We start from the raw sequence: 25275 nt of genomic DNA, 5'->3' as shown, positions 1-25275 counted from the left end.
CACCCAAGCTGGAGTGCAATGGCACCATCTCGGCTCACTGCAACCTCCGCCTCCTGGGTTCAAGCGACTCTCCTGCCTCAGCCTCCTGAGTAGCTGGGATTACAGGTGCCCACCACCGCGCCCGGCTAATTTTCTGTATTTTTAGTAGAGACGGGGTTGCACCGTGTTGGCCAGGCTAGTCTTGAACTCCTGACATCAGGTGATCCGCCCTTGTTGGCCTCCCAAAGTGCTGGGATTACCGGCGTGAGCAACAGCGCCGGGCCCTGCCATGGATTTGTGGTAACATTTTGCTGCTGTTTTACCAAAAAAAAAAAAAAAAAAAAAAAACCCATATTCTTAATTTAAAAAATGAAAAATAGAGAAAAACTGGCCAGATACAGATCCCCTACAACACCTCTCTGCGAAGACGGTCTCAGCCGATGCTTTGGAAGGGCTACCTGGCATTTAGGCCCCAGCCTCTGTGTGTGGCACACTCCTGGGCCCTTGGCCTGTGCCCGGCCACATGGTACCTACTAGCGCGGCCTTTCCTTTGGCCTCGAAAGCCTGGCGCTGCTGGCCCATCGAGGAGGCGGGGGCAGGGGATGTGTCTCAGAGGGTAGGGACACCCGGGCGGCCTGGGAGGAGAGGCTTCGAGTCAACCATTTACCGCAGCAGCCCGCCCCCTCCTGGGACCCATTACGAAATGGCCATGGCAGGACCATTTTCAGAGCCAGATATCCAGGTGTCCAGTGGAGGGGCAGGCCCAGCCCCTGCCAAGCAGGACCCACTGAGCAAGGTGAGGCCATGGCTCTCTGGTCACTCCAGGAGGATCCTTTGGCCTTCATGGACTCCCGGAGGACAGCCAGGCCAAGGGTCACAGGGCCCCCGCTGGCCGGGGACACAGAAGCACTGCATATGTGCAGTGCGTGCAAGCACAGCCTCCTGCCCCTCCTGACGCATGCTGTTTTCTTCTCGTGTCTCTTTGCCTGATAGAGCTCCCAGCTCCTCCAGCAGTCGATAGCAGCCCCGTCAAGATGCAGGCAGGCATTGCCACCCCAGGGATGAAGACGGCAGCCCAGGCAAAGGCCAAGCCCACAGGAGCCTCCCGGTCTCATCCCGCAAAAGTTAAAGGCTGCCAGAGGACCCCCAAGATCCGTAACTACAACATTAAGGACTGACTTCCTCCCCCCGCCCCGCCCCACCCCCCTCGGGGCTTCCGCATGGTGCCTGCGCTTTCACCTCCGTGGTGGGGTGTGTGGGCGCAGCGTGCAGGGTGGAGGCAGGGAGCTGCGGGACAGGCTCCCGAGTGCCGAGGCGACTCTGCTGACCGAAGGCCTCCCGGAGCGCTGGGCCCATTAAAACCAGGTTCTTCCCTGGGGTGTCTGCTTGGCCATGGCGTTGTTTATCTGTCCTACTTGGGAAATGCAGTATGAGGTGCTTGTGCCAGAGCCTGGCCTGCCTGTGTCACCACCCACAGCCACCTGCACACCGGTGGTGTTGGGGACAGCGTGGCCTCTTCCTCAGAGCCTGGTAGCGGGTAGGGGTCAGAGCAGAAAGCCCACCCACAGAGCAAGTGTCTCCCGAGAGTGCCATGGGAGGGGCCCTCCCAGGAGTGAGAGCCTTGGATACCAGTGAACCTGGCCAAAGTGACCCCTGGAAGCCAGGTGGGCACCTGGGCCTCATGCAGGTCGGGGTGCGCATGTCAGGCGCTGACAGGGTGGAGGCCAACCCAGGACAGCGGTCACCGCTGGGCCTTCCACGCCCACCCCCGCAAAGGATAACAGCAAGATATCCCTGCCACCTGGGTGCCCAGGGCCAGGTGCCCGCAAGGACAAGAAACACACATGTAAACTGATGCCCGTCTGCCTGGAACACACTACACTACCCCGCCAAAAAGCAATTCCAAGAGTCCTTGCATGTTCTCCACACGGACACAGTGCTCTGCAACCAGCACCAGCAGGAGGGTGACTTGTCGGGGGTTCATGTCCCACCCCCACTCCTCCAAAGCCCTGCCTCTGTCCCCCCCCGCCCCCTGCCTGGCACCCAGGCCTGGTCACGCTCTGCCCACAGCAGAGTGCAGGGGTGGAGGCAGCCGGTACCCCGCTAGGCGAAGTGACGGGCCTTGCCGTATACCCTCGGGCCACCTTTCTGAACCGGGCAGACAGCTTCTCTGGGAAGACGATGGGAGAACGCTGCTCCCAGCCCTGACCTGCCATGCTGCCTCGGCAAATCATGGGACCTTTGCAGCTTCGGTTTACACCCGTGTAAAATACAGACAGTGCCATCGGCTGGCCTAGCTCAAAGGTGTGCAGGCTGGATAAACGTGACAAGCAGAGATCACACCGCACAGACAGGCTGCAGTCCCCAAGGCAGGAGTTACTGCCGCGCAGGCATTTGAAGTTAGCGTCCCTCACTTGCTTCATGGGAATCCACAGACAGAGTTGGGGATGGGCTGGGGGGCTCTCAGTGCTCTGTGGTCTCCCACACAACCTCTGCCTCTTGGGTTCAAGCTATTCTCCAGCCTCAGCCTCCCCAGTAGCTGGGACTACAGGCACGCACCACTGCACCCGGCTAATGTTTGTATTTTTAGTAGAGATGGGGTTTCACTATATTGGCCAGGCTGGTCTAGAACTCTTGACCTCGTGATCTGCCCGCCTTGGCCTCCCAGAGTGTTGGAATTACAGGCGTGAGCCGCCAAGCCCGGCCGCTGCCGCTCACTTTCTGTAGAAGCCCTCAGGGTGCTGGACGAGTCTCCAACCTCCTTGGGAGCCAGCCAGGGCTCCCCTGTAGCTGGCCCAGCCCCCGACAGGCTGCAGAGAGCAGGGCCCTGCTGGCCACTGACCACCAGCACTGGCAGCCCCCAGGGCCACCTGGGAGGTTTGGAGCATGGAGAGCCGGAGCTGTGTGCCTGCATGCCCGAGGCTGACACAGGGCCTCACCCTGAATCAGAAGAACCCCCGCAGTGGGGACAGCAGTGCGGCGCCAGCCCCAGCCCTGTCTCCCTTTGTCCTTCCTTGAGCCTCCGTCCCACGGTGCGTGAACCACAGCCCCAGAAGGGAAAAGACGCGTGGAGTGGCCGCGTGACCCTCAGGCCTGCTCTCAGGAAAGGGAGGAGGCCGCGCACCTGCAGAGGGGCCGGGGCCCCAGTCTCCGGTTCCCCTTCAGCGGCCCGGGCTTCCTGAGCCCAAAAAGTAGGACATGCAGCCAGGGACACCTGTGGCCTCACAAGGCCCGCTTGCCCCCCGTGGGGTGCGTGGCCCCGCAGGCGCGAGGCTGCCAGAAAAGGGAGGGCACGCTTCAGGGCTCAGGCCGCCGAGCTGGCAACCATTCGAGGAGGGAAATCACTCGGGAGGGAGAGAACGCACGAGGGCCGGGCTGAGCCCCCACCCGTGGGTGCGCCCTGAAAAACTCGCAGCCTTCGCCCAGGGAAGCGGGGCAGCGGCTCCCTTTGTTCGCACCACACCAGGTGGGTGTCCCGGTCGACCCCGCTGGCCACGTGGCCGCGCCCCTCCCCTCCGCTGAGCTCCAGCGGCCTGGAGTGCGCTCGCCCGTTCGGCCCTGCGCCTCATCCCCATCCCCGGGAGGCTGCCAAGGAGGGGCCGTCGGGTGGGTTGGCGTCCGTCTGGGTTCCCCGCCGGCCCCGAGAGGAAAACCCGGGAGGCGGTGAGATGACCGGCAGTAACCCCGGCCCGGGTGCCCGCGGCCGGGGTCAACGACCGCACTACCGCCGCGGCCCGCGCGGCATCCGGGACCGCCCCGCCGCCCGCCCATCACCTTATCGCCTAGCAACGCCCACCCGCGCGCCGCCATTGGGCCGGCGCGAACGCCCCTGGCACCCGATTGGTTGCTGCTGCCGCCGCGCCACGCCCCCAGCCTACTCCGCGCGGGCAGCGACGGCTGCGTGGAGTCGGCGGCCGAGATGCGGGCAGACGGGTCCGTCCGTCCTTCCGCGCGCCTGTGGGTCCGAGCGCCCCGCCGCGGCCGGCGGGAACCCCGGTGTGGCCGCGGTGTAGTCCCCAGTGTGGCCCAAGCATTCCCATCCCGCACACGTGGCGCCGGCGAACACAGGGGTCGGAGGCGCGCCGCGGGCTCAGTCACAGCCGCGTGCTCGTCGGGGCCCGCGAGGCGGGAGGCGGAAGTCGGGGGGCGGTGGTTTTCCGCCCGCCCCGCCCCCGGCACCCCCCAGGCCCAGCCCCACCCCCCGGCGCGTTCCCGCTCAGGGTCCCGGCTCGGGCGGCGGCGCGCACGGGCATCACCCCACCGGCGGCGGCGCGCCGGGTCCCGGGGCGCAGCCCCGACGCTCATTGGCCTGGGCGGCGCAGCCAAGCTGTCAGCCCATGTGGCGTGGCCGCCCGGGGATGGCCGCTGTTTAAATAGCGCCGGCGCCGGCCTAGAGGGAGCCAGAGAGACGGCAGCGGCCCCGGCCTCCCGCTCCGCCGCGCTTCAGCCTTCCGCTCCGCCGCGCTCCAGCCTCGCTCTCCGCCGCCCGCGCCGCCGCCCGCGCCGCCGCCCGCGCCCTCACCAGGTACGAGCAGCCGGCGCTGGGGCCGGGGCGCGGGTCGGGGTCGGGGCCGGGGCCGGGGTCCGGGGGGCGGCCCGGCTCCTCATCCTCCGCCCCCAGGGCGCTCGTGGCCTGGCCCCGTACCCGGGGGTCGCCTCCACGGCCTGCCTGGGTTTCGGTGTTTGAGCCTCTTCGGAAGCGCCCGGGGCCCCGCGGAGCAGGTGGGCGGATGGCGGGGGAAGGACGCCGGGGAGCGCCGCCAACAGCCGCCTTCGCTTCCCCGGGGGGAGGCCGCGGACCCTGGAGGGCCTGGAGGAGCCCCCAGCTCGGCCTCCCCGCGCCCACAAAGGCGCCGCCGGGCCCTGTCCGCCGCATCCTCCTCCCGGGGCCGCCCGGTAGCCGAGGCCCAGCCCGAAGGGGACGCCGCGAGGGAGGAAGGGAGTGGGCGCCGGGGCCGGCCTCCCCATCACGTGGCGCCGCCCGGACGAAGCGCAGGGGTCCCGAGCAGCCCCCGCCCGGGGCGAAGGGAGGCCGGGCGCGCGGCGGTGTCCCCACCCCCTGCCTGGCCGTCGACCCCTCGTGAATAGCAAGCGGCGAGGACCCAGCGTGCGGGCCTGGAGCCGGCCCGGGGCAGCCAAGCCTCTGTGAATCGCGGTGGTTGGGAAGGCGGCCGCCTCCCTGCCGGGACGGCCCGAGGGAGGCCGCACTGCCGAGGGGCGGCCCGCACATCAGGCCCTGGGGCCTCGTGCAAGTGGCCAGACCAGGGCTGGCCTCCGCCCCCTCCCCCCAGAGCTGTACCAGACCCCATTGTGGATGAGGAGCCGACGGCCTGGGCACCCGTTCGGGGTCTTAGGGACCCGGGCCTCAGGGAGGGCCTGCTGTGTTCTGGGTCGGTATGGGGAGGCAAGCAAGTGTCTGTGGGTTCACCCGCGCAGGTGAGGGGTGCCAGGCAACACCTGCGTGTCCTGGCCAGGAGCGGTTCTCCAGGTTGGACCCTGCTGGAGGGGTTGGACTGGCTGGGTTGGTCCACAGTGGGGCAGGGGCCCCTTTTCCCACAGAGCACAGGCCTATCCCCGTTTCGTCCCTCCCCAGCCTTGGTGGCTCTTGGACTGGCCTGGACAGCAGGCCTCCACCCCAGCACAGGTGGGCATGGGCGCTGAGTACCCCCCTCTAGGGCTCTCTGCCACCTCCATGCCCCGGCTTTGGGACCCTGCCTCTCCGTTTCCTTGATGCCTCTTAGACTGGCCACCTGGGGCCTTGTCCCCATCTCGGGTGGCCTGCCTGCCCCTCACTGTGAGCCCCCGGGCGCCCCTAGGGATGGTCTGGGACAAGCTCCAGGAGCCTTGGAGGGCTGAGGCTGAGCTGAGTGGAAGCGGACACAGGCGCAGAAACTACTAACTCCTGGGGAGGCCAGGGCAGCAGGGCCCCAGTGGGGTCCCCTAGCCAATACCCGGAACTGAATGGGTCAGGGCCCAGAGGTGGGCCTGTTCCCAGAGCACGCAGCCCCTCCCAGCGAGAGCGGGGCCAGGGCCCACATGGACCCTCAGGGTGGCGCTTGGCCCACCTGGGTTGCCCGCCCATTCTGGGTGCCGAGGCTAACGGGGGTGCTGTGGCCGGGATGTGTGGGGCACTCACACGGCCCGCCTCGCAGAGCAGCCATGGAGGAGGTGGTGATTGCCGGTATGTCCGGGAAGCTTCCGGAGTCGGAGAACTTGCAGGAGTTCTGGGACAACCTCATCGGCGGCGTGGACATGGTTACGGACGACGACCGTCGCTGGAAGGCGGGTATGTGGCTGCGGGACTCCCTGTGCCCGAGGTGGGAAGTCCCCACACCAGCCTCCCTGCTGCACTGTGTCGTCACCACCCAGGCACTGGCCTGAGCCCAGTGCCAGCCGCAGAGCCACTGGTCACCCATGGGCGAGTCCAAGCTGCAGCCTCCTTCCTGTACATTGCACCAGAATGGCCTAGAAAATGCGCCCAGGAGGCTCCCCCAAGAGCTGCAAGGCCAGGGGCCAGCCCAGGCAGGGCCCACCTGCTTGTTACGGAGGAGGAGCCAAGCTCAGAGGATGGGTCACGGGCTGGCGACTGTCACCCATGCAGGGGGCAGGTGGGGGGCCAGAGCCCTTCCAGCCAGGCTGCCCCCGCCTGTGTCCTGAGCTGGCAGGTTGCATACCAGGTGCACTCCGGGAGGCTGGTCCAACTCCCCCACGCCCAGTAGGCTCTTCCACAGAGCAGCTCTACCTGACGGGCAAGCTGTGAGTCAGCATGGTGGAGCTGAGGCAGCAGCCAGGCAGAGGGTCCCCCAGCCTCACTCCCACCGAGCTCTCTCTGTTCTGGGGCCCATCTCTGGATTAGGGCTTGGGTTTTGTGCAACAGACCTGGTCGTACCAGTCCCCGCTTTGGGGCCACGGTCTTCCCCTCCTGGGGAGCCTGTTCCATTGTTTGGGTCTCCCAGGCATAGCAGAGAGTCCTTAATTCCACCATGGTCCCTCTAGGGACCCCACAGGGCCCCCATCTCTGGGCAGCGTCAGTCAGAGATTTAAACACTTGCCTGTCCCGCAGGGCTCTACGGCCTGCCCCGGCGGTCCGGCAAACTGAAGGACCTGTCTAGGTTCGATGCCTCCTTCTTTGGAGTTCACCCCAAGCAGGCACACACCATGGACCCTCAGCTGCGGCTGCTGCTGGAAGTCACCTATGAGGCCATCGTGGACGCAGGTGGGTCGGGCATTCGAGACTGCTGTGCCGAGGGCTCCTGCTCCCCGTGTGGAATAGGCAGTGCTCTCTCTGTTCTTGGTTCTGGTAGAACCAGGTGCCGGCACCACCTGCGCTCCCTGGCTGTGCCCCTGGCCAACGGGCTCAGGGAGGTGTGGGCCACGGGGTAGGCCACGGTTTCACAACTGCACCCCAGAGGTGTCATGGGTGTGCCCTGACCTGGGTGTACCAGTTTCCTCACTCCCTATGTCTGGCTGGTGCTGGGGCAGGGGCAGGGGCTGGAGTGACGAGAGGCAGAGCAGGAGGTTCTTGAGGGGCCCCCTGGGCCCCCACCCCACCAGCCAAGCAGCAGGTAGCACTGGCCCTGCTGTCTCTCCCCTCCCATCCTCCCCACCACCCTGCCCACGTTCCCCAACCCTAGGCATTCCCACTCCATCCCGCCAGCCTGGCCCACGCTCTGGCTGGCACGTGACCTCGGACAAGCGCAACGCCATTTTTTTTTTTATTATTTCTTTTTTATTTATATTTATTTATTTGTTTATTCATTTCTAAGACGGGGTCTCACTGTGTCACCTAGGCTGAGTGCAGTGGTATGATCTCAGCTCACTGCAACCTCCACCTCCTGAGTTCACGCCATTCTCCTGCCTCAGCCTCCCAAGTAGCTGGGATTACATGCGTGTGCCACCATGCCTGGCTAATTTTTGTATTTTTAGTAGAGATGGGGTTTCACCATGTTGGGCAGGATGGTCTCGATTTCCTGACCTTGTGATCCACCCGCCTCGGCCTCCCAAAGTGCTGGGATTACAGGCGTGAGCCACTGCGCCCGGCCACACCGTTTCTTAAGGTTCAGGAGCTCCCTCCCTGGGTGGAGAAGGACCTCCTGATGGGGGAGGCTGAGCCCCTGGCTGCCCTTGGGCGTGAGCGGTTCACACACCCACCCACCCTAGGGCAGAGCCAGCCCACCGGGGCAAGGAGGGGCCCTACTGGCTGAGAGGCGGAGGCCGTTCCCCTGCGCCCTTCCTGCTGCCAGGCCCCACCCCAAGACTGAGGTTCTGCTTCCCTGGGGGTGGCCGGTGTTCCTCTCTCCTTTCTGAACTTGGACACTTGGTCTTTGTCTCCTCGGCTCCTTATCACGGCCTGTCCTGGCGCAGGCTGCCCTTGGTGCTGGAGAGGCCACTGGCCAACGGGCTCATCAGAGCTTGCCGGTGACACCAGGGGCCAAAGGCGTCGCCTGGGGACAATGCAGCCCTCTGTCCTTCCCGGAGCCACTCTGGCCGCGCCTGGTGCCCTCCCCTGGGCCCGCCTGCCCCTTCCGCCTCGTTCCCCCTGTGACCTGGTTCTTGTTCCAGGCCTCACCTGGGCTGGCTGCTGCCCACAGGCTCTGCTCCGGCCCCTCTAGAGCACACCTCACCCTCCTTAGGCCCCTTCCAGGGTCCCACTGGGATGGCCCGCCACCCCAAGCCAGTAGGCTGAGACAGGACCTTCACCCTAGAGCTGCATGGGCAGGCGGGCGGGCTGGTGGGCGGGCAGGCTGGCGGGCTGGCTGATGGGCAGGCTGCACTGTGGGACCCAGCCATGGGGTCTTGACCACTGTTTGTGGCAGGCATCAACCCAGCTTCACTCCGAGGGACACACACTGGCGTCTGGGTGGGCGTGAGCGGCTCTGAGGCCTCGGAGGCCCTGAGCCGCGACCCTGAGACGCTCGTGGGCTACAGCATGGTGGGCTGCCAGCGAGCCATGATGGCCAACCGGCTCTCCTTCTTCTTCGACTTCAAAGGTGGGTCCTGCCCAGCCTCCTGCAATGGTGGGTGGCCTTCAGGTCCCCACGTGCTGAGCAGAAACCACGTGGTGTGGGCTCATTCCGTGTAGCGTGTGTCCCGCCTGGTGGCGGGAGGTATGCCCGGGGTCTCCTGGGCTCGCAGCCCCACCTGAGCCGTGGCGCCCTTCCTTCCAGGGCCCAGCATCGCCCTGGACACGGCCTGCTCCTCCAGCATGGTGGCCCTACAGAGCGCCTACCAGGCCATCTCCAGCGGGCAATGCCCTGCCGCCATCGTGGGGGGCATCAATGTCCTGCTGAAGCCCAACACCTCCGTGCAGTTCCTGCGGCTGGGGATGCTGAGCCCCGAGGGCACCTGCAAGGCCTTCGACGCAGAGGGTGAGTGTGCGGCCGGGGCAGCCGGGACAGTGGCACGGGAGTGTGTGGCCGGCGCGGCCAGGGCAGCCAGGACAGTGGCATGGGAGTGTGTGGCCGGCGCGGCCAGGGCAGCCAGGACAGTGGCACGGGAGTGTGTGGCCGGCGTGTCCTGGGCAGCCAGGACAGTGGCACGGGAGTGTGTGGCCAGCACGGCCAGGGCAGCCAGGACAGTGGCATGGGAGTGTGTGGCCGGCGCGGCCAGGGCAGCCAGGACAGTGGCACGGGAGTGTGTGGCCGGTGCGGCCGAGGCAGCCAGGACAGTGGCACGGGAGTGTGTGGCCGGCGCGGCCAGGGCAGCCAGGACAGTGACATGGGAGTGTGTGGCCGGTGCGTCCTGGGCAGCCAGGACAGTGGCACAGGATGGCCCCCTGCACCCGTCCCATGCTGTGTAGCATTCTGCCAGCTCCCAGGACCCCCACCCAAACACCCACGCCACACCCCAGAGCTCCTCCTGGTGGGGTGAGGGCCAGTGTGGGGCTGAGCCTGGGGCCTGAGGTGCTGCTCCGCCCAGGAAACGGGTACTGCCGCTCGGAGGGTGTGGTGGCCGTCCTGCTGACCAAGAAGTCCCTGGCCCGGCGGGTGTACGCCACCATCCTGAACGCCGGCACCAATACAGATGGCTGCAAGGAGCAAGGTGGGCGCTGCCGGGGTGCCTGGGGGCAGGTGGGAGCCGGGGCTGGGGCCGCAGCGCTGAGCCGAGCCCTCCGCAGGCGTGACCTTCCCCTCTGGAGAGGCCCAGGAGCAGCTCATCCGTTCCTTGTACCAGTCGGCTGGAGTGGCCCCTGAGTCATTTGAGTACATCGAAGCCCACGGCACAGGCACCAAGGTGATGCGCCCCCGCCAACTCACCACCCCATGACCCTAACCCATGCCCACGCCTGGAGAGGTGGCCTGGCCAGAGCCCCTGACCCCCCCGTGTTTCCCACAGGTGGGTGACCCCCAGGAGCTGAATGGCATCGCCCGAGCCCTGTGCGCCACCCGCCAGGAGCCACTGCTCGTCGGCTCCACGAAGTCCAACATGGGGCACCCGGAGCCAGTCTCGGGGCTGGCAGCCCTGGCCAAGGTAGGTGGAGCTGGGCTTGGGGGACCCTCAGCCCCCTGCTCCCTGGGACTGGGTTGCGCCATGGCTGGGCACTGCTGCTTCCCATTTGCCAAGTGGAGGCAGGGGCTTCCCCACCAGGAACCCCTGTCCCCCGGGCTATGCTTCGGGTCTGAGCAGAGGCACTGAGGCTGACAGCAGGGAGAGCTCATAGCCAGGCTCACTGGACCTTCCCTGGGGGTCTCACGTCCTGCCGAGCGCCTGCCAGACATGGAGCCAAGCTGGAGGAGCCGCTTGGGTTGGAAGAGCGAGACAGGGGCAGGCCTGGGGGAGGTCAGCTGCAGCATCAGGGTCTCCCGTGTTGCCCACCCGTGTCTACAGCTTCCCAACCCACTAACAGAGGCCTGCGGCTCTTCAGAGACCAGGCACAGGAGCCCCGACACCCGCAGTCACTCGGGCCTTATGCAGCCTCTGAGATGCAACATCTGGACCAAGGGGGCCTTAGTGTTCAGGCCACAGCCAGGCTTTGGAGGGTCCACATCAGGCTGGGAGGCAGCAAGGCCCGAAGGGGAGGTCTTGGACCAAGCTGAGGGCAGGGCCACGGCGGCTCAGTCATCAGACCCCTGTGCCATGGCAGGATTAGGTTGGGGACAGGAAGTGTGTCGGAGAGGGCCCTGGAACCCTGGCCCCACGTGAGCGTCCCGGGGCGGCGCCTGCCCCCAGCTCAGGCAGCAGTGCAGGGAGTGGGGCGGCTGCCCACCCACCATGTACCCCCACAGGTGCTGCTGTCCCTGGAGCACGGGCTCTGGGCCCCCAACCTGCACTTCCACAGCCCCCACCCTGAGATCCCAGCACTGTTGGATGGGCGGCTGCAAGTGGTGGCCCAGCCCCTGCCCGTCCGTGGTGGCAACGTGGGCATCAACTCCTTTGGCTTTGGGGGTTCCAACGTGCACGTCATCCTGAGGCCCCACACGCAGCCGCCCCCGGCACCCGCCCCACACGCCAGCCTGCCCCGTCTGCTGCGGGCTAGTGGACGCACCCCTGAGGCCGTGCAGGAGCTGCTGGAGCAGGGCCTCCAGCACAGCCAGGAGCTGGCTTTCTTGAGCATGCTGAATGACATCGCGGCCATCCCCACCACGGCCATGCCCTTCCGCGGCTATGCCGTGCTGGGTGGCGAGCACAGTGGCCCAGAGGTGCAGCAGGTGCCCGCTGGCGAGCGCCCGCTCTGGTTCATCTGCTCTGGTGAGCCCACACTCTGTCCCCAAGGTGGTCCCTTCTCTGCGGAGAGGGCAGGCGAGCTGGAGCCGGTGGTCTCCTGAGGTGCTCTCTGGGACAGGGATGGGCACCCAGTGGCACGGGATGGCGCTAAGCCTCGTGACATACTCTCTGGGACAGGGATGGGCACGCAGTGGCGCGGGATGGCGCTAAGCCTCGTGACATACTCTCTGGGACAGGGATGGGCACGCAGTGGCGCGGGATGGGGCTGAGCCTCATGCGCCTGGACCGCTTCCGAGACTCTATCCTGCGCTCCGACGAGGCTGTGAAGCCGTTCGGCCTGAAGGTGTCGCAGCTGCTTCTGAGCATGGACGAGAGCACCTTTGACGACATCGTCCACGCCTTCGTGAGCCTGACTGCCATCCAGGTAGGACCCAGCTTGCCCGTGTGTGTGCAATGCCAGCCCAGGGCTCTGGCTTTCCCTGGAGCCCAGGAGCTGCAGTCTCTAGTCAGGACCCTGACAGCCTCTTTGCCGGGCAGAGCCTTGTGCTGGGGGTAGGACGGGAGCAGGGAGGGGAGGGGTCTCAGTGGGGCCTGGGTGCTGGGGCCACAGGGGCTTCTCCTGCCAGGAGACCTGCGAGGGTCGATGCGGCCGGTGTGGAGATGGCCCAGTGGGGCCGGGGGGCCGCCCCCAACAGCTGCACCTGCTGGAGGTTGCGAGCTGAGTGTCCTGTTTCTACCCCAGATAGGCCTGATAGACCTGCTGAGCTGCATGGGGCTGAGACCAGACGGCATCATCGGCCACTCTCTGGGGGAGGTGGCCTGTGGCTACGCTGACGGCTGCCTGTCCCAGGAGGAGGCCGTCCTCGCTGCCTACTGGAGGGGGCAATGCATCAAAGAAGCCCATCTCCCGCCGGGCGCCATGGCAGCCGTGGGTAGGTGTCCCCGAGGTCTCCCGGAGGAGCCCCCAGCACCTCCAAGAAAGGAGGCTGCCTTCTCGCTGTGGGGTCCTCACCTGTAGCCCTGGCCTGGCCCCTGTAGGATAGAGTGGCCCCTGCTGGCCCGGGGACACCCAGCTCAGACACAGCCGTGCGCAAGTCCCCGTGCAGCTGCCCCACTGCTCCCACACCTGGCAGCCTTGGGCCTAGGCACGTGCCCATGGGCATCAGGCCTGCGTGGAGCCCCCTGGGACACAGCCCCGGCATAGTAAGAACCCAGGGGCTTTAGTGAAGCCAACACACAGGTCGCCAGGGTTCCCTCAGACTGGTGCCCTCCATTGACACCCATCTCAGCCCTGTGGGCCACATGTGGGCAGGGCTTGGAAAGAACTGGGACTGCAGAGGACTGAGGGGCCACCATCTGGGACTGGGCTCCCAGGAGCTGCCCCTGGCAGCTCTGTAATGACACCTCCACCCACGGGTCAAACACAGCAGGGGGCGAACGTTTCTCATGAAGGCTCCAAGGCTGCCATTTACCACGCCTATCATTACTGCCCCCAGCTGCAGGCGGTGTCCTGGGTAGGTGGGTGGCTGGGAGCGGCTCAGTCCCCACGCTAAGCCTCTGAGGCTGGCTCTGCCATAGGCTTGTCCTGGGAGGAGTGTAAACAGCGCTGCCCCCCGGGCGTGGTGCCCGCCTGCCACAACTCCAAGGACACAGTCACCATCTCGGGACCTCAGGTGGGTGCTGCGGCCCAGGCTGGCTCCTCTGTCCCCTGCGCCTGCCATTGCAAGTCTGGCAGGGACATGCGGCCACGGTCTATGCCCCGTGAGGCTCTGACGGGCCTGGGGATGGGGCAGGCTTGTCCCCAGGTCCCTTGCGCATTCCCTCTTGGTTCTCTCTACCTCCCTGAGCCTGAGGTGGGTGCCCGGCCAGGATGCTCATCCAGGCTCCCACAATGCCCAGGCCTCTGTGTTCGAGTTCATGGAGCAGCTGAGGAAGGAGGGTGTGTTTGCCAAGGAGGTGCGGACCGGCGGCATGGCCTTCCACTCCTACTTCATGGAGGCCATCGCACCCCCACTGCTGCAGGCGCTCAAGAAGGTGCTGACTCGGCCCGGGGGGCGCGGGGCGGGCCGGGGTGCCCGTGACCCAGCACTGACCTGGCCCCTCGTGCAGGTGATCCGGGAGCCGAAGCCACGCTCAGCCCGCTGGCTCAGCACCTCCATCCCCGAGGCCCAGTGGCACAGCAGCCTGGCACGCACGTCCTCCGCCGAGTACAATGTCAACAACCTGGTGAGCCCCGTGCTGTTCCAGGAGGCCCTGTGTCACGTGCCCGAGCACGCGGTGGTGCTGGAGGTTGCGCCCCATGCCCTGCTGCAGGTAGGCCCAGCCTGGGGGCGGCGGGCGCCGGGAATCTGGGACGGGCACCTCGGCTGAGCACCAAGGGAGCCCACGCGCCCTGCCGTCCCCAGGCTGTCCTGAAGCGTGGCCTGAAGCCGGGCTGCACCATCATCCCCCTGATGAAGAAGGATCACAGGGACAACCTGGAGTTCTTCCTCACCGGCATCGGCAGGCTGCACCTCTCAGGGTGGGTCCCTTCCCATCGCGGGCCTCATCTCCTGCAGTCGACAGCGTGGGGTGGGTGAGCAGGGCTGCCGGACCCTCACTGACCCAGGCTGGTGGGAGCAGCCCTGGATGGTCCACCACAGGGAGTGGGTCGGCTGAACCCAGAGCCCCTGGACCCCGGTGACGGATGTGCTGCCTGTGCCTCCCTTCTCCACAGCATCGACGCCAACCCCAATGCTCTGTTCCCGCCTGTGGAGTTCCCAGCTCCCCGAGGAACCCCCCTCATCTCCCCACTCATCAAGTGGGACCACAGCCTGGCCTGGGACGTGCCAGCTGCCGAGGACTTCCCCAACGGCTCTGGTTCCCCCTCGGCCGCCGTCTACAACATCGGTGAGCAGGGGCCCGGCGGGTGGGCAAGCTCTTCCCTCCCCACACCAGTGCTGAGGCCTGTGCCTTCCCGCAGACACCAGCCCCGAGTCTCCCGACCACTACCTGGTGGATCACACCATCGACGGCCGCGTCATCTTCCCCGCCACTGGCTACCTGTGCATAGTGTGGAAGACGCTGGCCCGGGCCCTGGGCCTGGCCGTGGAGCAGCTGCCTGTGGTGTTTGAAGACGTGGTGCTGCACCAGGCCACCATCCTGCCCAAGACTGGTGAGGGGCACCCCAGGACCAAGGCGGGGGCAGCTGGGGGCAGGTGCTGCCCTCTGATCTCTGACTCTCCTGCTCTGCAGGGACCGTGTCCCTGGAGGTACGGCTCCTGGAGGCCTCCCGCGCCTTCGAGGTGTCACAGAACGGCAACCTGATAGTGAGTGGTAAGCAGGGCTGGTGGCGTGGGAGCTGCGGGGGCTGTGCCCGCTGGCCATGCCACCCGTCTTCAGGTTCTTCCACACCTGCCTGCCTGCAGGGAAGGTGTACCAGTGGGAGGACCCTGACCCCAGGCTCTTCAACCACCCGGAAAGCCCCCCCCCCAACCCCGAGGAGCCCCTTTTCCTGACCCAGGCTGAGGTTTACAAGGAGCTGCGTCTGCGTGGCTACGACTATGGCCCTCACTTCCATGGCATCCTGGAGGCCAGCCTGGAAGGTGGGTACTGACCGCGCTGCTGCCCAAGCCACCGGGGAGGGCGGTCGCCATTGTGGGGGCCACAGAGGGCACCCACGGCTGGGCATGCAGCCTCAGAGGGAGCCGAGGGGCCCGGCGGGCTCTGGGAGGTGGCCCAGGGACCTGGGAGCTCCACAGCACCAACCAGGCCCTGTGTGCAGGTGAGTCGGGGAGGCTGCTGTGGAAGGACAACTGGGTGAGCTTCCTGGACGCCATGCTGCAGATATCCATCCTGGGCTTGGCCAAGCGCAGCCTGCACCTGCCCACCCGCATCACCGCCATCCACATCGACCCTGCCACCCACAGGCAGAAGCTGTACACGCTGCAGGACGACGCCCAAGGTAGCCCCGCCCCGGCCCCAACCCAGGGCTCCCAGCCAACTGTGCCACACTCACCCGGCTGTCCCCACAGTGGCTGACGTGGTGGTGAGCAGGTGGCTGAGCATCACAGTGGCCGGAGGCGTCCACATGTCCCGTGTCCACACTGAGTCAGCCCCGCGGCGGCAGCAGGACCAACAGGTGCCCATCCTGGAGAAGTTTTGCTTCACGCCCCACGTGGAGGAGGGGTGCCTGTCTGAGCGTGCTGCCCTGCAGAAGGAGCTGCAGCTGTGCAAGGGTGAGGTCCCGGCCCTGCCAACTTCGGACACCCCTGGCGATGGGGAGCGATCGCCGCCCTTTCGTGTTGACCCCAGACTTGCCTCTCCACGGGGCCCCCTTCGGAGTCAGCAACCCCAGCCCAACTCTCCGGCCGGAGCTCATGACGGCAGCGTCCCTCCCTCCCCAGCCCCCCGTCTTCCTTGTCCCTGGTCACTTTCTCAGTCTTGAAGGGGGTCTTGGGGGCAAAGATGACAGATTCAGCCCCAGGTCACACCTTGGCTAGGCAGAGTAGCCTCTGCAGCTGAATGCGGCCCCTCACTGTGTCCGCGGTGGTCAGGAGTCAACGTCACAATGGTGGGCAGCCCCCTCCTCATCCCTCAGCTATTTCTTGTCCTGTAGGCAGAGCTGGGTGTTGGCCCCAGAAGGACAGCGTGGGTCTGAGGGCCCATGCCAGGCAGATGCCCTGGGGCTTTGGGAACACCAGGCCTGCCTCCCTCCCTCCCCAGGGCTGGCGCAGGCACTGCAGACCAAGGTGACCCAGCAGGGGCTGAGGATGGTGGTGCCTGGACTGGATGGGGCCCAGGTCCCCCAGGACCCCCTACAGCAGGGACTGCCCCAGCTGCTGTCAGCTGCCTGCAGGCTTCAGCTCAACGGGAACCTGCAGCTGGAGCTGGCGCAGGTACTGGCCCAGAAGAGGCCTGAGCTGTCAGAGGACCCTCTGCTCAGCGGCCTCCTGGACTCCCCGGCGCTCAGGGCCTGCCTGGACACTGCCGTGGAGAACATGCCCAGCCGGAAGATGAAGGTGGTGGAGGTGGGTGCCTCCTGGCAGCCAGGCCCTTGCCCTGAACGTCGCACGACCCACCCCAACATCAGTCACAGAAGGAGACACAGACACGGGGAGGCCCTGGGCAGTGGGAGGGGCCGGCCAGCCACCTGTGGTTCTGTGCAGTCCACACAGCCGCCGTGGAGGGCCCGTGGGCTCCAAGAGGTGCACCTAGGCAGGACCCCAGGGATAAGACCAGTGACATCTGTGCGTGCCCGCGGCTGGCACCATCATCGGGTTGACGGGGAAGCCTTTCTGCCAGACTCTGGTCTCAGACATTTTGCTCAGCCCCAGGTCAGGGGCACCGGCCTGGTGTGGGGCTGATTCCAGAATTTACCCCCTTCAGGTGCTGGCTGGCCACGGCCACCTGTATTCCCGCATCCCAGGCCTGCTTGGCGCCCAGCCCCTGCTGCAGCTGAGCTACACGGCCACCGACCGCCACCCTCAGGCCCTGGAGGCTGCCGAGGCCCAGCTGCAGCAGCACGACATTGCCCAGGGCCAGTGGGACCCTGCGGACCCTGCCCCCAGCACCCTGGGCAGCACTGACCTCCTGGTGTGCAACTGTGCTGTGGCTGCCCTCGGGGACCCGGCCTCAGCTCTCAGCAACATGGTGGCTACCCTGAGAGAAGGGGGCTTCCTGCTGCTGCACACACTGCTCCGGGGGCACCCCCTCGGGGAGACCGTGGCCTTCCTCACCTCCGCTGAGCCTCAGTACGGCCAGGGCATCCTGAGCCAGGTGCGGCCACCGGGCAGGGGGACGGGGTGGGGGCCGGGTGAGGACCAGGCCGGCCGGGTGCTGACCGCCGCCCCCACAGGACGCGTGGGAGAGCCTCTTCTCCGGTGTGTCGCTGCGCCTGGTGGGCCTGAAGAAGTCCTTCTACGGCTCTGCACTCTTCCTGTGCCGCCGGCCCGCCCCGCAGGACAGCCCCATCTTCCTGCCGGTGGACGACACCAGCTTCCGCTGGGTGGAGTCGCTGAAGGTCAGGCCCCGCCCCACTTCCAGGCCCCGCCCCACTGCCCAGCTTGTTCCAGGCCCCGCCCCACTGCCCAGCTTGTTCCAGGCCCCGCCCCACTGCCCGGCTTGTTCCAGGCCCCGCCCCACTTCCAGGCCCCGCCCCACTGCCCAGCTTGCGGAGCGTGGCCTGACCATCCCTGTCCCGCTGCAGGGCATCCTGGCTGACGAGGACTCCTCCCGGCCTGTGTGGCTGAAGGCCGTCAACTGTGCCACCTCAGGCGTGGTGGGTTTGGTGAACTGTCTCCGCCAAGAGCCCGGCGGGCACCGCCTCCGGTAGGAGCACGGCCCCTCACCCCTTCCTCTTCCCCTTCCCCACTCGCCTCCCCCTCCCCAGCCTGAGCTCACCGCCTCTGCCCCCAGGTGCGTGCTGCTGTCCAACCTCAGCAGCACCTCCCGCGTCCCGGAGGTGGACCCGGGCTCCGCAGAGCTGCAAAAGGTGTTGCAGGGAGACCTGGTGATGAACGTCTACCGCGACGGGGCCTGGGGGGCCTTCCGCCACTTCCTGCTGGAGGAGGGTGAGCCCCCCACACTGCCCTGCCCCTCCCGGGAGACTGCGCCTGCAGGCCCCGCAGTAGCCCCACCTCCTGTTTCCCTAGACAAGCCTGAGGAGCCCACGGCACACGCCTTTGTGACCACCCTCACCCGGGGGGACCTGTCCTCCATCCGCTGGGTCTGCTCCTCGCTGCGCCATGCCCAGCCCTCCCGCCCCGGCGCCCAGCTCTGCACGGTCTACTACGCCTCCCTCAACTTCCGCGACATCATGCTGGCCACCGGCAAGCTGTCCCCTGAGGCCATTCCAGGTATGGGTGGCGTGGGGCCGTGGGAGTGGACCGGACCGGGGAACAGAGACCCCAGCAGCCAGGACCTGCCTGGAAGCCCCTTGGGAGGGAAGGGTGGGCAGTGGGGGGCTCAGTGCCGTCTCCCCCAGGGAAGTGGGCCTCCCAGGACAACCTGCTAGGCATGGAGTTCTCGGGCCGAGACCCCAGTGGCAAGCGTGTGATGGGACTGGTGCCTGCCGAGGGCCTGGCCACCTCTGTCCTGCTGTCACCGGACTTTCTCTGGGACGTGCCATCCAACTGGTGAGTGTGTCCGGGGTGTGAGCCTGGGCCCCACGTGGATGGTGGCCAGGCCTGCACTGACCCACCTGCTGCATCCCCAGGACCCTGGAGGAGGCGGCCTCAGTGCCCGTCGTCTACTGCACAGCCTACTACTCGCTGGTGGTGCGCGGGCGGGTGCGTCCCGGGGAAACAGTGCTCATCCACTCGGGCTCCGGCGGCGTGGGCCAGGCCGCCATCGCCATCGCCCTCAGTCTGGGCTGCCGCGTCTTCACCACTGTGGGTAAGGCCCTGCCCCCAGAGCCGGGCGCCGCCCTCCCAGCCCCACCACTCCGGCTCACCAGCGGCACCTCCTTTCCCCACCAGGGTCGTCCGAGAAGCGGGCATACCTCCAGGCCAGGTTCCCCCAGCTTGACAGCACCAGCTTCGCCAACTCCCGGGACACATCATTCGAGCAGCATGTTCTGCGGCACACGGGCGGGAAGGGTGAGCAGCCCCCACAGCCCCCACAGCCCCCGCCTGCCTCCTGCTCAGGGAGAAGCGGGGTCTGGCCCGTTGGGCGGCGGTGGCTGGGCCTGCAGTGGGTGTGACTGTTGGCCCCTCTGGCGCCGTAGGTGTTGACCTGGTCTTGAACTCCTTGGCGGAAGAGAAGCTGCAGGCCAGCGTGAGGTGCTTGGCTCAGCACGGTCGCTTTCTGGAAATTGGCAAATTCGACCTTTCTCAGAACCACCCACTTGGTGAGGCCGGCAGCACCTGGGCGGGGGTGGGCATGGATGGGTGTGGGTGGACGTATGGAAGGCCCTGGGTGAGCACGTCCCCTGCACACAGGCATGGCCATCTTCCTGAAGAACGTGACATTCCACGGGATCCTACTGGATGCGCTCTTGGATGGCAGCGCTGAATGGCAGGAGGTGGCAGCGCTCCTGCAGGCCGGCATCCGGGATGGGGTGGTACAGCCCCTCAAGTGCACAGTGTTCCCTGGGGCCCAGGTGGAGGACGCCTTCCGCTACATGGCCCAGGGGAAGCACATCGGCAAAGTCATCGTGCAGGTGAGAGGAGGAGTCCTGGCGCCTCGGGCATCCCAGGCTCTGGTCCCCAGGCAGTGCCTGAGCTGGTGGGTGCTGCTGCCCGGACGCAGGTGCTTGCGGAGGAGCCGGAGGCAGTGCTGAAGGGGGCCAAACCCACGCTGATGTCGGCCATCTCCAAGACCTTCTGCCCGGCCTACAAGAGCTACGTCATCGCTGGAGGTCTGGGTGGCCTCGGCCTAGAGTTGGCACAGTGGCTGATCCAGCGTGGGGCGCAGAAGCTCGTGTTGACCTCTCGCTCCGGGGTCCGGACAGGTGAGTCGGCAGGGGTGCCTGTGGACCAGCCTGGGCCAGGCGCAGCCCCGGGACCCTGAGTCCTTCTCTGCAGCCCACCATCGTGGGCTGTCACAGCGTGTGGGGTCTGTTCCCCTCCATCTTGGCGGGCGCTTGCTGGACAGGGTTCTGCAGCTGCTCCCCACTTCCCCAGCCTGGCATGTGGGGAAGAGACTGTGTACCCTGGCCCGGTCCAGCCCACAGTCCTGTGTCCCGCAGGCTACCAGGCCAAGCAGGTCCGCCAGTGGAGGCGCCAGGGCGTGCAGGTGCTGGTGTCCACCAGCAACATCAGCTCCCTGGAGGGGGCCCGGGGCCTCATCGCCGAGGCGGCGCAGCTCGGGCCCGTGGGCGGCATCTTCAACCTAACCATGGTGAGGGGAAGCCCCGAGACCAAGGCAGGGCCCTGTGTGGGCGGGTGAGGCCCTGGAGCCGCAGGGAGTGCTGAGGATGCCTCCCCCAGGTCTTGAGAGACGCCATGCTGGAGAACCAGACCCCGGAGTTCTTCCAGGACGTCTGCAAGCCCAAGTACAGTGGCACCCTGAACCTGGACAGGTGGGCACCGCGCAGCCCTGCTCCCCCCTCTGCTGGGGTCTGGGCTCAGGGCTGTGGGAGCCGAGGTGGTTCGCTGACAGCCCTCTCTGGCCTTTCCTGGGGTGGGAGGTTGGGGGTTCCTGGGGGTGCCGGCCGATGGGCAGTGACACGCGTGCCCACAGGGTGACCCGGGAGGCATGCCCTGAGCTGGACTACTTTGTGGTCTTCTCCTCTGTGAGCTCCGGGCGCGGCAATGCCGGACAGAGCAACTATGGCTTTGCCAACTCTGCCATGGAGCGCATCTGCGAGAAACGCCGGCACGAAGGCCTCCCAGGTGGGCCCCACCCTCTCCCCTTGGCCCTGCCCACCCCCCCTCTCCCAGTGGCCACTCCCCACCCCCACATTCTCCCCGCAGCCCTGCCCACCTGCCCCCTCGCCCACAGGCCTGGCCGTGCAGTGGGGCGCCATCGGCGACGTGGGCATTTTGGCGGACACAGTGAACATCAACGCCACGGTCATCGGTGGCACGCTGCCCCAGCGTGTGGCCTCCTGCCTGGAGGTGCTGGACCTTTTCCTGAACCAGCCCCACATGGTCCTGAGCAGTTTCGTGCTGGCTGAGAAGGCTGCGGCCTACAGGGACAGGGACGGCGAGCAGGACCTGGTGAAGGCCGTGGCACACATCCTAGGTGAGCACTGCCAGCAGGAGCCGTGCCACGCGGTTCCCCTGCTGGCATCAGGGTCTTGGGATGGACACAGCAGTCATGGCCCTGTGTGCCTCAGTTTCCCCATCTGCAGAGCCAGGGTGCGGGCGCAGGTGTCACTGTGGTGATGGTGCGTTGGGAGATGCACAGCCTGCACACGCCTGGGTGTCAACCCTGCCCCACGCAGGCCGTCCCCACGCCCCCCCCCGGAATTGCCAACCGAGCACATCCCTTCCAGGCATCCGCGACTTGGCTGCCATCAACCTGGACAGCTCACTGGCGGACCTGGGCCTGGACTCGCTAATGAGCGTGGAGGTGCGCCAGACACTGGAGCGCGAGCTCAACCTGGTGCTGTCCATGCGCGAGGTGCGGCAACTAACGCTCCGGAGACTGCAGGAGCTGTCCTTGAAGGCAGATGCGGCCAACGGTGCGTGCGAGTGACCAGGCGGGAGTGGGGTCCCCGGACTGACCCAGCCCTTCCTCCTTGCTGTCTGGACCATGTCCCAGCAGGCATCCCACCTTTCATCACGGTGCCATTCTGAGCATTCCACCCCGACTCCCACCAGACATAGCACCGTGGGGACTTGCGTACGTGTCTGTGTCCTTGCGTGGGTGCCAGGGCCCTGCAGCCAGACCAGCCTGGCATTTGCCCCTGTCTTCACAGAGCTGGCATCCCCCACGCCCAAGGAGGACGGTCCGGCCCGGCAGCAGACTCAACTGAACCTGCGCTCCCTGCTGGTGAACCCCGAGGGCCCTACCCTGATGCGGCTCAATTCAGTGCAGAGCTCTGAGCGACCCCTATTCCTGGTGCACCCAATCGAGGGCTCCACCACCGTGTTCCACAGCCTGGCCTCCCGGCTCAGCATCCCCACCTATGGCCTGCAGTGCACCCGAGGTACTCCCGGGCCCTCCTCTGGACGCGGTGGTCAGTGCTGGCCATCACGGGGCCCGTGGCTGCCACCTGCACATGCTGAGTGCCTGGCACTGCCATTGCAGCTGCGCCCCTCGACAGCATCCACAGCCTGGCTGCCTACTACATCGACTGCATCAGGCAGGTGCAGCCCGAGGGCCCCTACCGCGTGGCCGGCTACTCCTATGGGGCCTGCGTGGCCTTTGAAATGTGCTCCCAGCTGCAGGCCCAGCAGAACCCAGCCCCCACCCACAACAGCCTCTTCCTCTTCGATGGCTCGCACACTTACGTACTGGCCTACACCCAGGTGAGAGCCAGGCCAGCCCTAGAGGCCTGTGGCACAAATCTGGGCTCCCTCCCTGTGCCTGGCTGTGGGGGATGGTCGCTTGGGAGGCTCCGCCCCTTCCATCTGTTCAGCAGCCCCTCCTTCCTCTCAGAGCTACCGGGCAAAGCTGACCCCAGGCTGCGAGGCTGAGGCCGAGACGGAGGCCATATGCTTCTTCGTGCAGCAGTTCACGGACATGGAGCACAACAGGGTTGGTCCCCGACACCCCTGAGGCCGCCCGACCCAGAGCACTGGGCAGGAAAGGAAGGGTGGGATGGGACGCCAAGAGCTTTATTAAAGGCCCCCTAGCTTCACCCCTTTAATAGCCGACCCCGGCTGGATGCGGTGGTTCACGCCTGTAATCCCGGCACTTTGGGAGGCTGAGGCAGGCAGATCACCTAAGGTCGGGAGTTCGAGACCAGCCTGACCAACATGGAGAAACTCCTTCTCTACTAAAAACACAAAAATTAGCCGGGCGTGGTGGTGGGCGCCTGTAGTCCCAGCTACTCGGGCTGAGACAGGAGAATCGCTTGAACCCGGGAGGCGGAGGTTGTGGTGAGCTGAGATCACGCCATTGCACCCCAGCCTGGGCAACAAGAACAAAACTCTGTCTCAAAAAAAAAAACCCACCTCGCAGGCGCAGCACGGTGCTGTGGGTGCTGCCGGCACCTGCTCAGAGCCCAACCCCGCAGGTGCTGGAGGCGCTGCTGCCGCTGAAGGGCCTGGAGGAGCGTGTGGCGGCCGCCGTGGACCTGATCATCAAGAGCCACCAGGGCCTGGACCGCCAGGAGCTGAGCTTCGCGGCCCTGTCCTTCTACTACAAGCTGCGCGCCGCCGAGCAGTACACGCCCAAGGCCAAGTACCATGGCAACGTGATGCTGCTGCGTGCCAAGACGGGTGGCGCCTACGGCGAGGACCTGGGCGCGGACTACAACCTCTCCCAGGTGTGCAAGCGGCCTGACGGGAATGGGGACGGGAGTGGGTGGGGCAGCGGCTGATGGCACCCCCTGCAGGTATGCGACGGGAAAGTGTCTGTCCACGTCATCGAGGGTGACCACCGCACGCTGCTGGAGGGCAGCGGCCTGGAGTCCATCGTCAGCATCATCCACAGCTCCCTGGCTGAGCCACGTGTGAGCGTGCGGGAGGGCTAGGCCCGTGCCCCCCGCCACCGAGGCCACTCCGCCATCCCCACCCCCCGCCACACAACGGGGCAGGAAGGGTCCTGCCGGTAGGACCCTGCCCGGCCCAGTGCCACTGCCCTCCGAGGCTGCTAGACGTAGGCGTTAGGCATGTCCCACCCACCCGCCGCCTCCCACGGCACCTCGGGGACACCAGAGCCGCCGACTTGGAGACTCCTGGTCTGTGAAGAGCCGGCGATGCCTGCAGGAACCGGGCTGGGCCTCCTGCGCCCGTGGGGTCTGCGCTTGGTCTTTCTGCGCTTGGATTTGCATATTTATTGCATTGCTGGTAGAGACCCCAGGCCTGTCCACCCTGCAAAGACTCCTCAGGCAGCGTGTGGGTCCCGCACACTGCCCTCATTTCCCCGATGTCCCCTGCGGGCACGGGTGGCCACCCAGGCCTGCTGGCTGCGGCCCCCTCTTGGCCAGGCCTTGGCTCAGCCCGCTGCGTGGGAGGTCGTGTGGGCCAGTCCCCGAGGAGCTGGGTCCCTGCACAGGCACACAGTGCCTGGCCACACCCATGATGCAGGGCTGGCCTCCAACCCTGCGGACCGCGCCGGGCACCAACTCCGTGTTTGGTGTTTGTCTGTGTTTGTTTTTCAAGAAATGATTCAAATTGCTGCTCGGGTTTTGAAATTTACTGTAACTGTCAGTGTTCACGTCCGGACCCCGTTTCATTTTTACACCAATTTGGTAAAAATGCTGCTCTCAGCCTCCCACAATTAAACCGCATGTGATCTCTGCCGCCATCTTTTCTTCCCTCCTCCCTGACCCGGCAGCTGCAAGCTCTCCAGCTCCGCCCCACCCAGTCATGGGGCCGTGAAGGGGATGCTCTCTGTCCTCTGATCCCCAGTTCCCGCACATCCCTAGGCCATGTCCCAGAGCCGGGGCTGGGCCAGGGAGTGAGGAAGGAGCCTGCGTGGCAGCCCCGGGTTTCCCTGGAAGGCACTGGGACTGGCGGTGTATCAAGGTTCTGGCCAAGAAACAGCACCAGTAAGAAACGTGTAGGAGGTGCAGACATTGGGAAGTTGGCTTCAGCTGACGAGGAGAGGCCCATTGTGGAGAATAGTATTTGCTTGAAGTCAGCAGATTGTAGGCATTCGCCCCTGCCAAAGATGCCGTCACAGCCTCACCAACACAGTAGCGCCACGGGCTGCCAGGCTGACACAGAAGATTTGGGTTTAGGCAAAGGAGTAGAGGCTGGGAGGGAGCAAGGAGCAGGGAGCCCTGGGAACCTGGACCCCCAGCATTGAGGGGTGGGGTGGATGCAGCCTCCAGGACCCATAAGGGCAGCACCCCACGGGTGGCTGTGCAGGGGCACTGGGTAGACATGAGCTTGGGGTAGAGGCAGGAGGCGAGAGCCTGGACTGAATTTTGGGAATGGGCAGAACAGGCCAGCCTGGGGTTCCGGAAAGCACAGCGCGCCCACAGAAGAGGCCTTCCAGTGAATGCCAAGGCACAGAGGTGGGTGGGGGCTGAGAGAGCCCCTGTTGGAGAGGCAGGGGAGGGCACCGGGGTCATCTCCCAGGGCAGGGTAG

General features: G+C 66.2%; 2 protein-coding genes across 3 annotated transcripts in view; both read left to right on the top strand.

The window, feature by feature from the left end:
• The window catches only part of LOC105469334 (coiled-coil domain-containing protein 57), a 129338-nt gene extending 127966 nt beyond the window's left edge, over nucleotides 1-1372 (top strand). Inside the window, exon 20 of the mRNA XM_071081871.1 lies at nucleotides 973-1372. Coding sequence (XP_070937972.1) covers nucleotides 973-1157 — 185 coding nt within the window. The 3' untranslated portion in view covers nucleotides 1158-1372. The remainder of the gene's footprint in view (nucleotides 1-972) is intronic.
• A 3004-nt stretch (nucleotides 1373-4376) lies between these two features.
• Nucleotides 4377-24481, top strand: LOC105469332 (fatty acid synthase). 2 transcript variants are annotated; one of them, XM_071081855.1, is made up of 43 exons: nucleotides 4377-4504; nucleotides 6132-6265; nucleotides 7043-7195; nucleotides 8796-8969; nucleotides 9147-9347; nucleotides 9898-10020; nucleotides 10097-10212; nucleotides 10315-10449; nucleotides 11205-11667; nucleotides 11880-12067; nucleotides 12386-12575; nucleotides 13222-13316; nucleotides 13543-13677; nucleotides 13753-13956; nucleotides 14049-14164; nucleotides 14360-14532; nucleotides 14606-14797; nucleotides 14878-14958; nucleotides 15051-15227; nucleotides 15407-15586; nucleotides 15657-15860; nucleotides 16348-16652; nucleotides 17011-17400; nucleotides 17480-17644; nucleotides 17831-17952; nucleotides 18040-18194; nucleotides 18276-18479; nucleotides 18608-18758; nucleotides 18839-19017; nucleotides 19101-19220; nucleotides 19349-19471; nucleotides 19563-19783; nucleotides 19873-20074; nucleotides 20312-20463; nucleotides 20553-20644; nucleotides 20806-20957; nucleotides 21067-21309; nucleotides 21563-21751; nucleotides 21989-22219; nucleotides 22321-22541; nucleotides 22672-22770; nucleotides 23252-23503; nucleotides 23573-24481. In XM_071081855.1, exons 2-43 carry the CDS (start codon nucleotides 6139-6141, stop codon nucleotides 23708-23710), a joined length of 7533 nt encoding a protein of 2510 aa, XP_070937956.1. In that variant the 5' UTR covers nucleotides 4377-4504; nucleotides 6132-6138; the 3' UTR covers nucleotides 23711-24481. The 2 variants fall into 2 exon arrangements, with proteins under 2 accessions (XP_070937956.1, XP_070937957.1); XM_071081856.1 differs by having other exon boundaries at nucleotides 4381-4504; nucleotides 6137-6265.
• Nucleotides 24482-25275: the final 794 nt, after the last annotated feature.

The sequence above is a fragment of the Macaca nemestrina genome, chromosome 17 (genome assembly GCF_043159975.1).
Source record: "Macaca nemestrina isolate mMacNem1 chromosome 17, mMacNem.hap1, whole genome shotgun sequence".
Taxonomy (NCBI): domain Eukaryota; kingdom Metazoa; phylum Chordata; class Mammalia; order Primates; family Cercopithecidae; genus Macaca; species Macaca nemestrina.
This window is presented reverse-complemented; position numbering and strand designations above follow the sequence as displayed.

What these genes read in the sequence shown, in the direction of transcription:
- LOC105469332 (XM_071081855.1), top strand. Translation starts at nt 6,139, where the DNA reads ATGGAGGAGGTGGTGATTGCCGGTATGTCCGGGAAGCTTCCGGAGTCG. An exon ending in CGCCCCATGCCCTGCTGCAG is followed by an intron (nt 13,957 to 14,048) that starts GTAGGCCCAGCC and finishes TGCCGTCCCCAG; the next exon opens with GCTGTCCTGAAGCGTGGCCT. An exon ending in CCACTTCCTGCTGGAGGAGG is followed by an intron (nt 18,195 to 18,275) that starts GTGAGCCCCCCA and finishes CTGTTTCCCTAG; the next exon opens with ACAAGCCTGAGGAGCCCACG.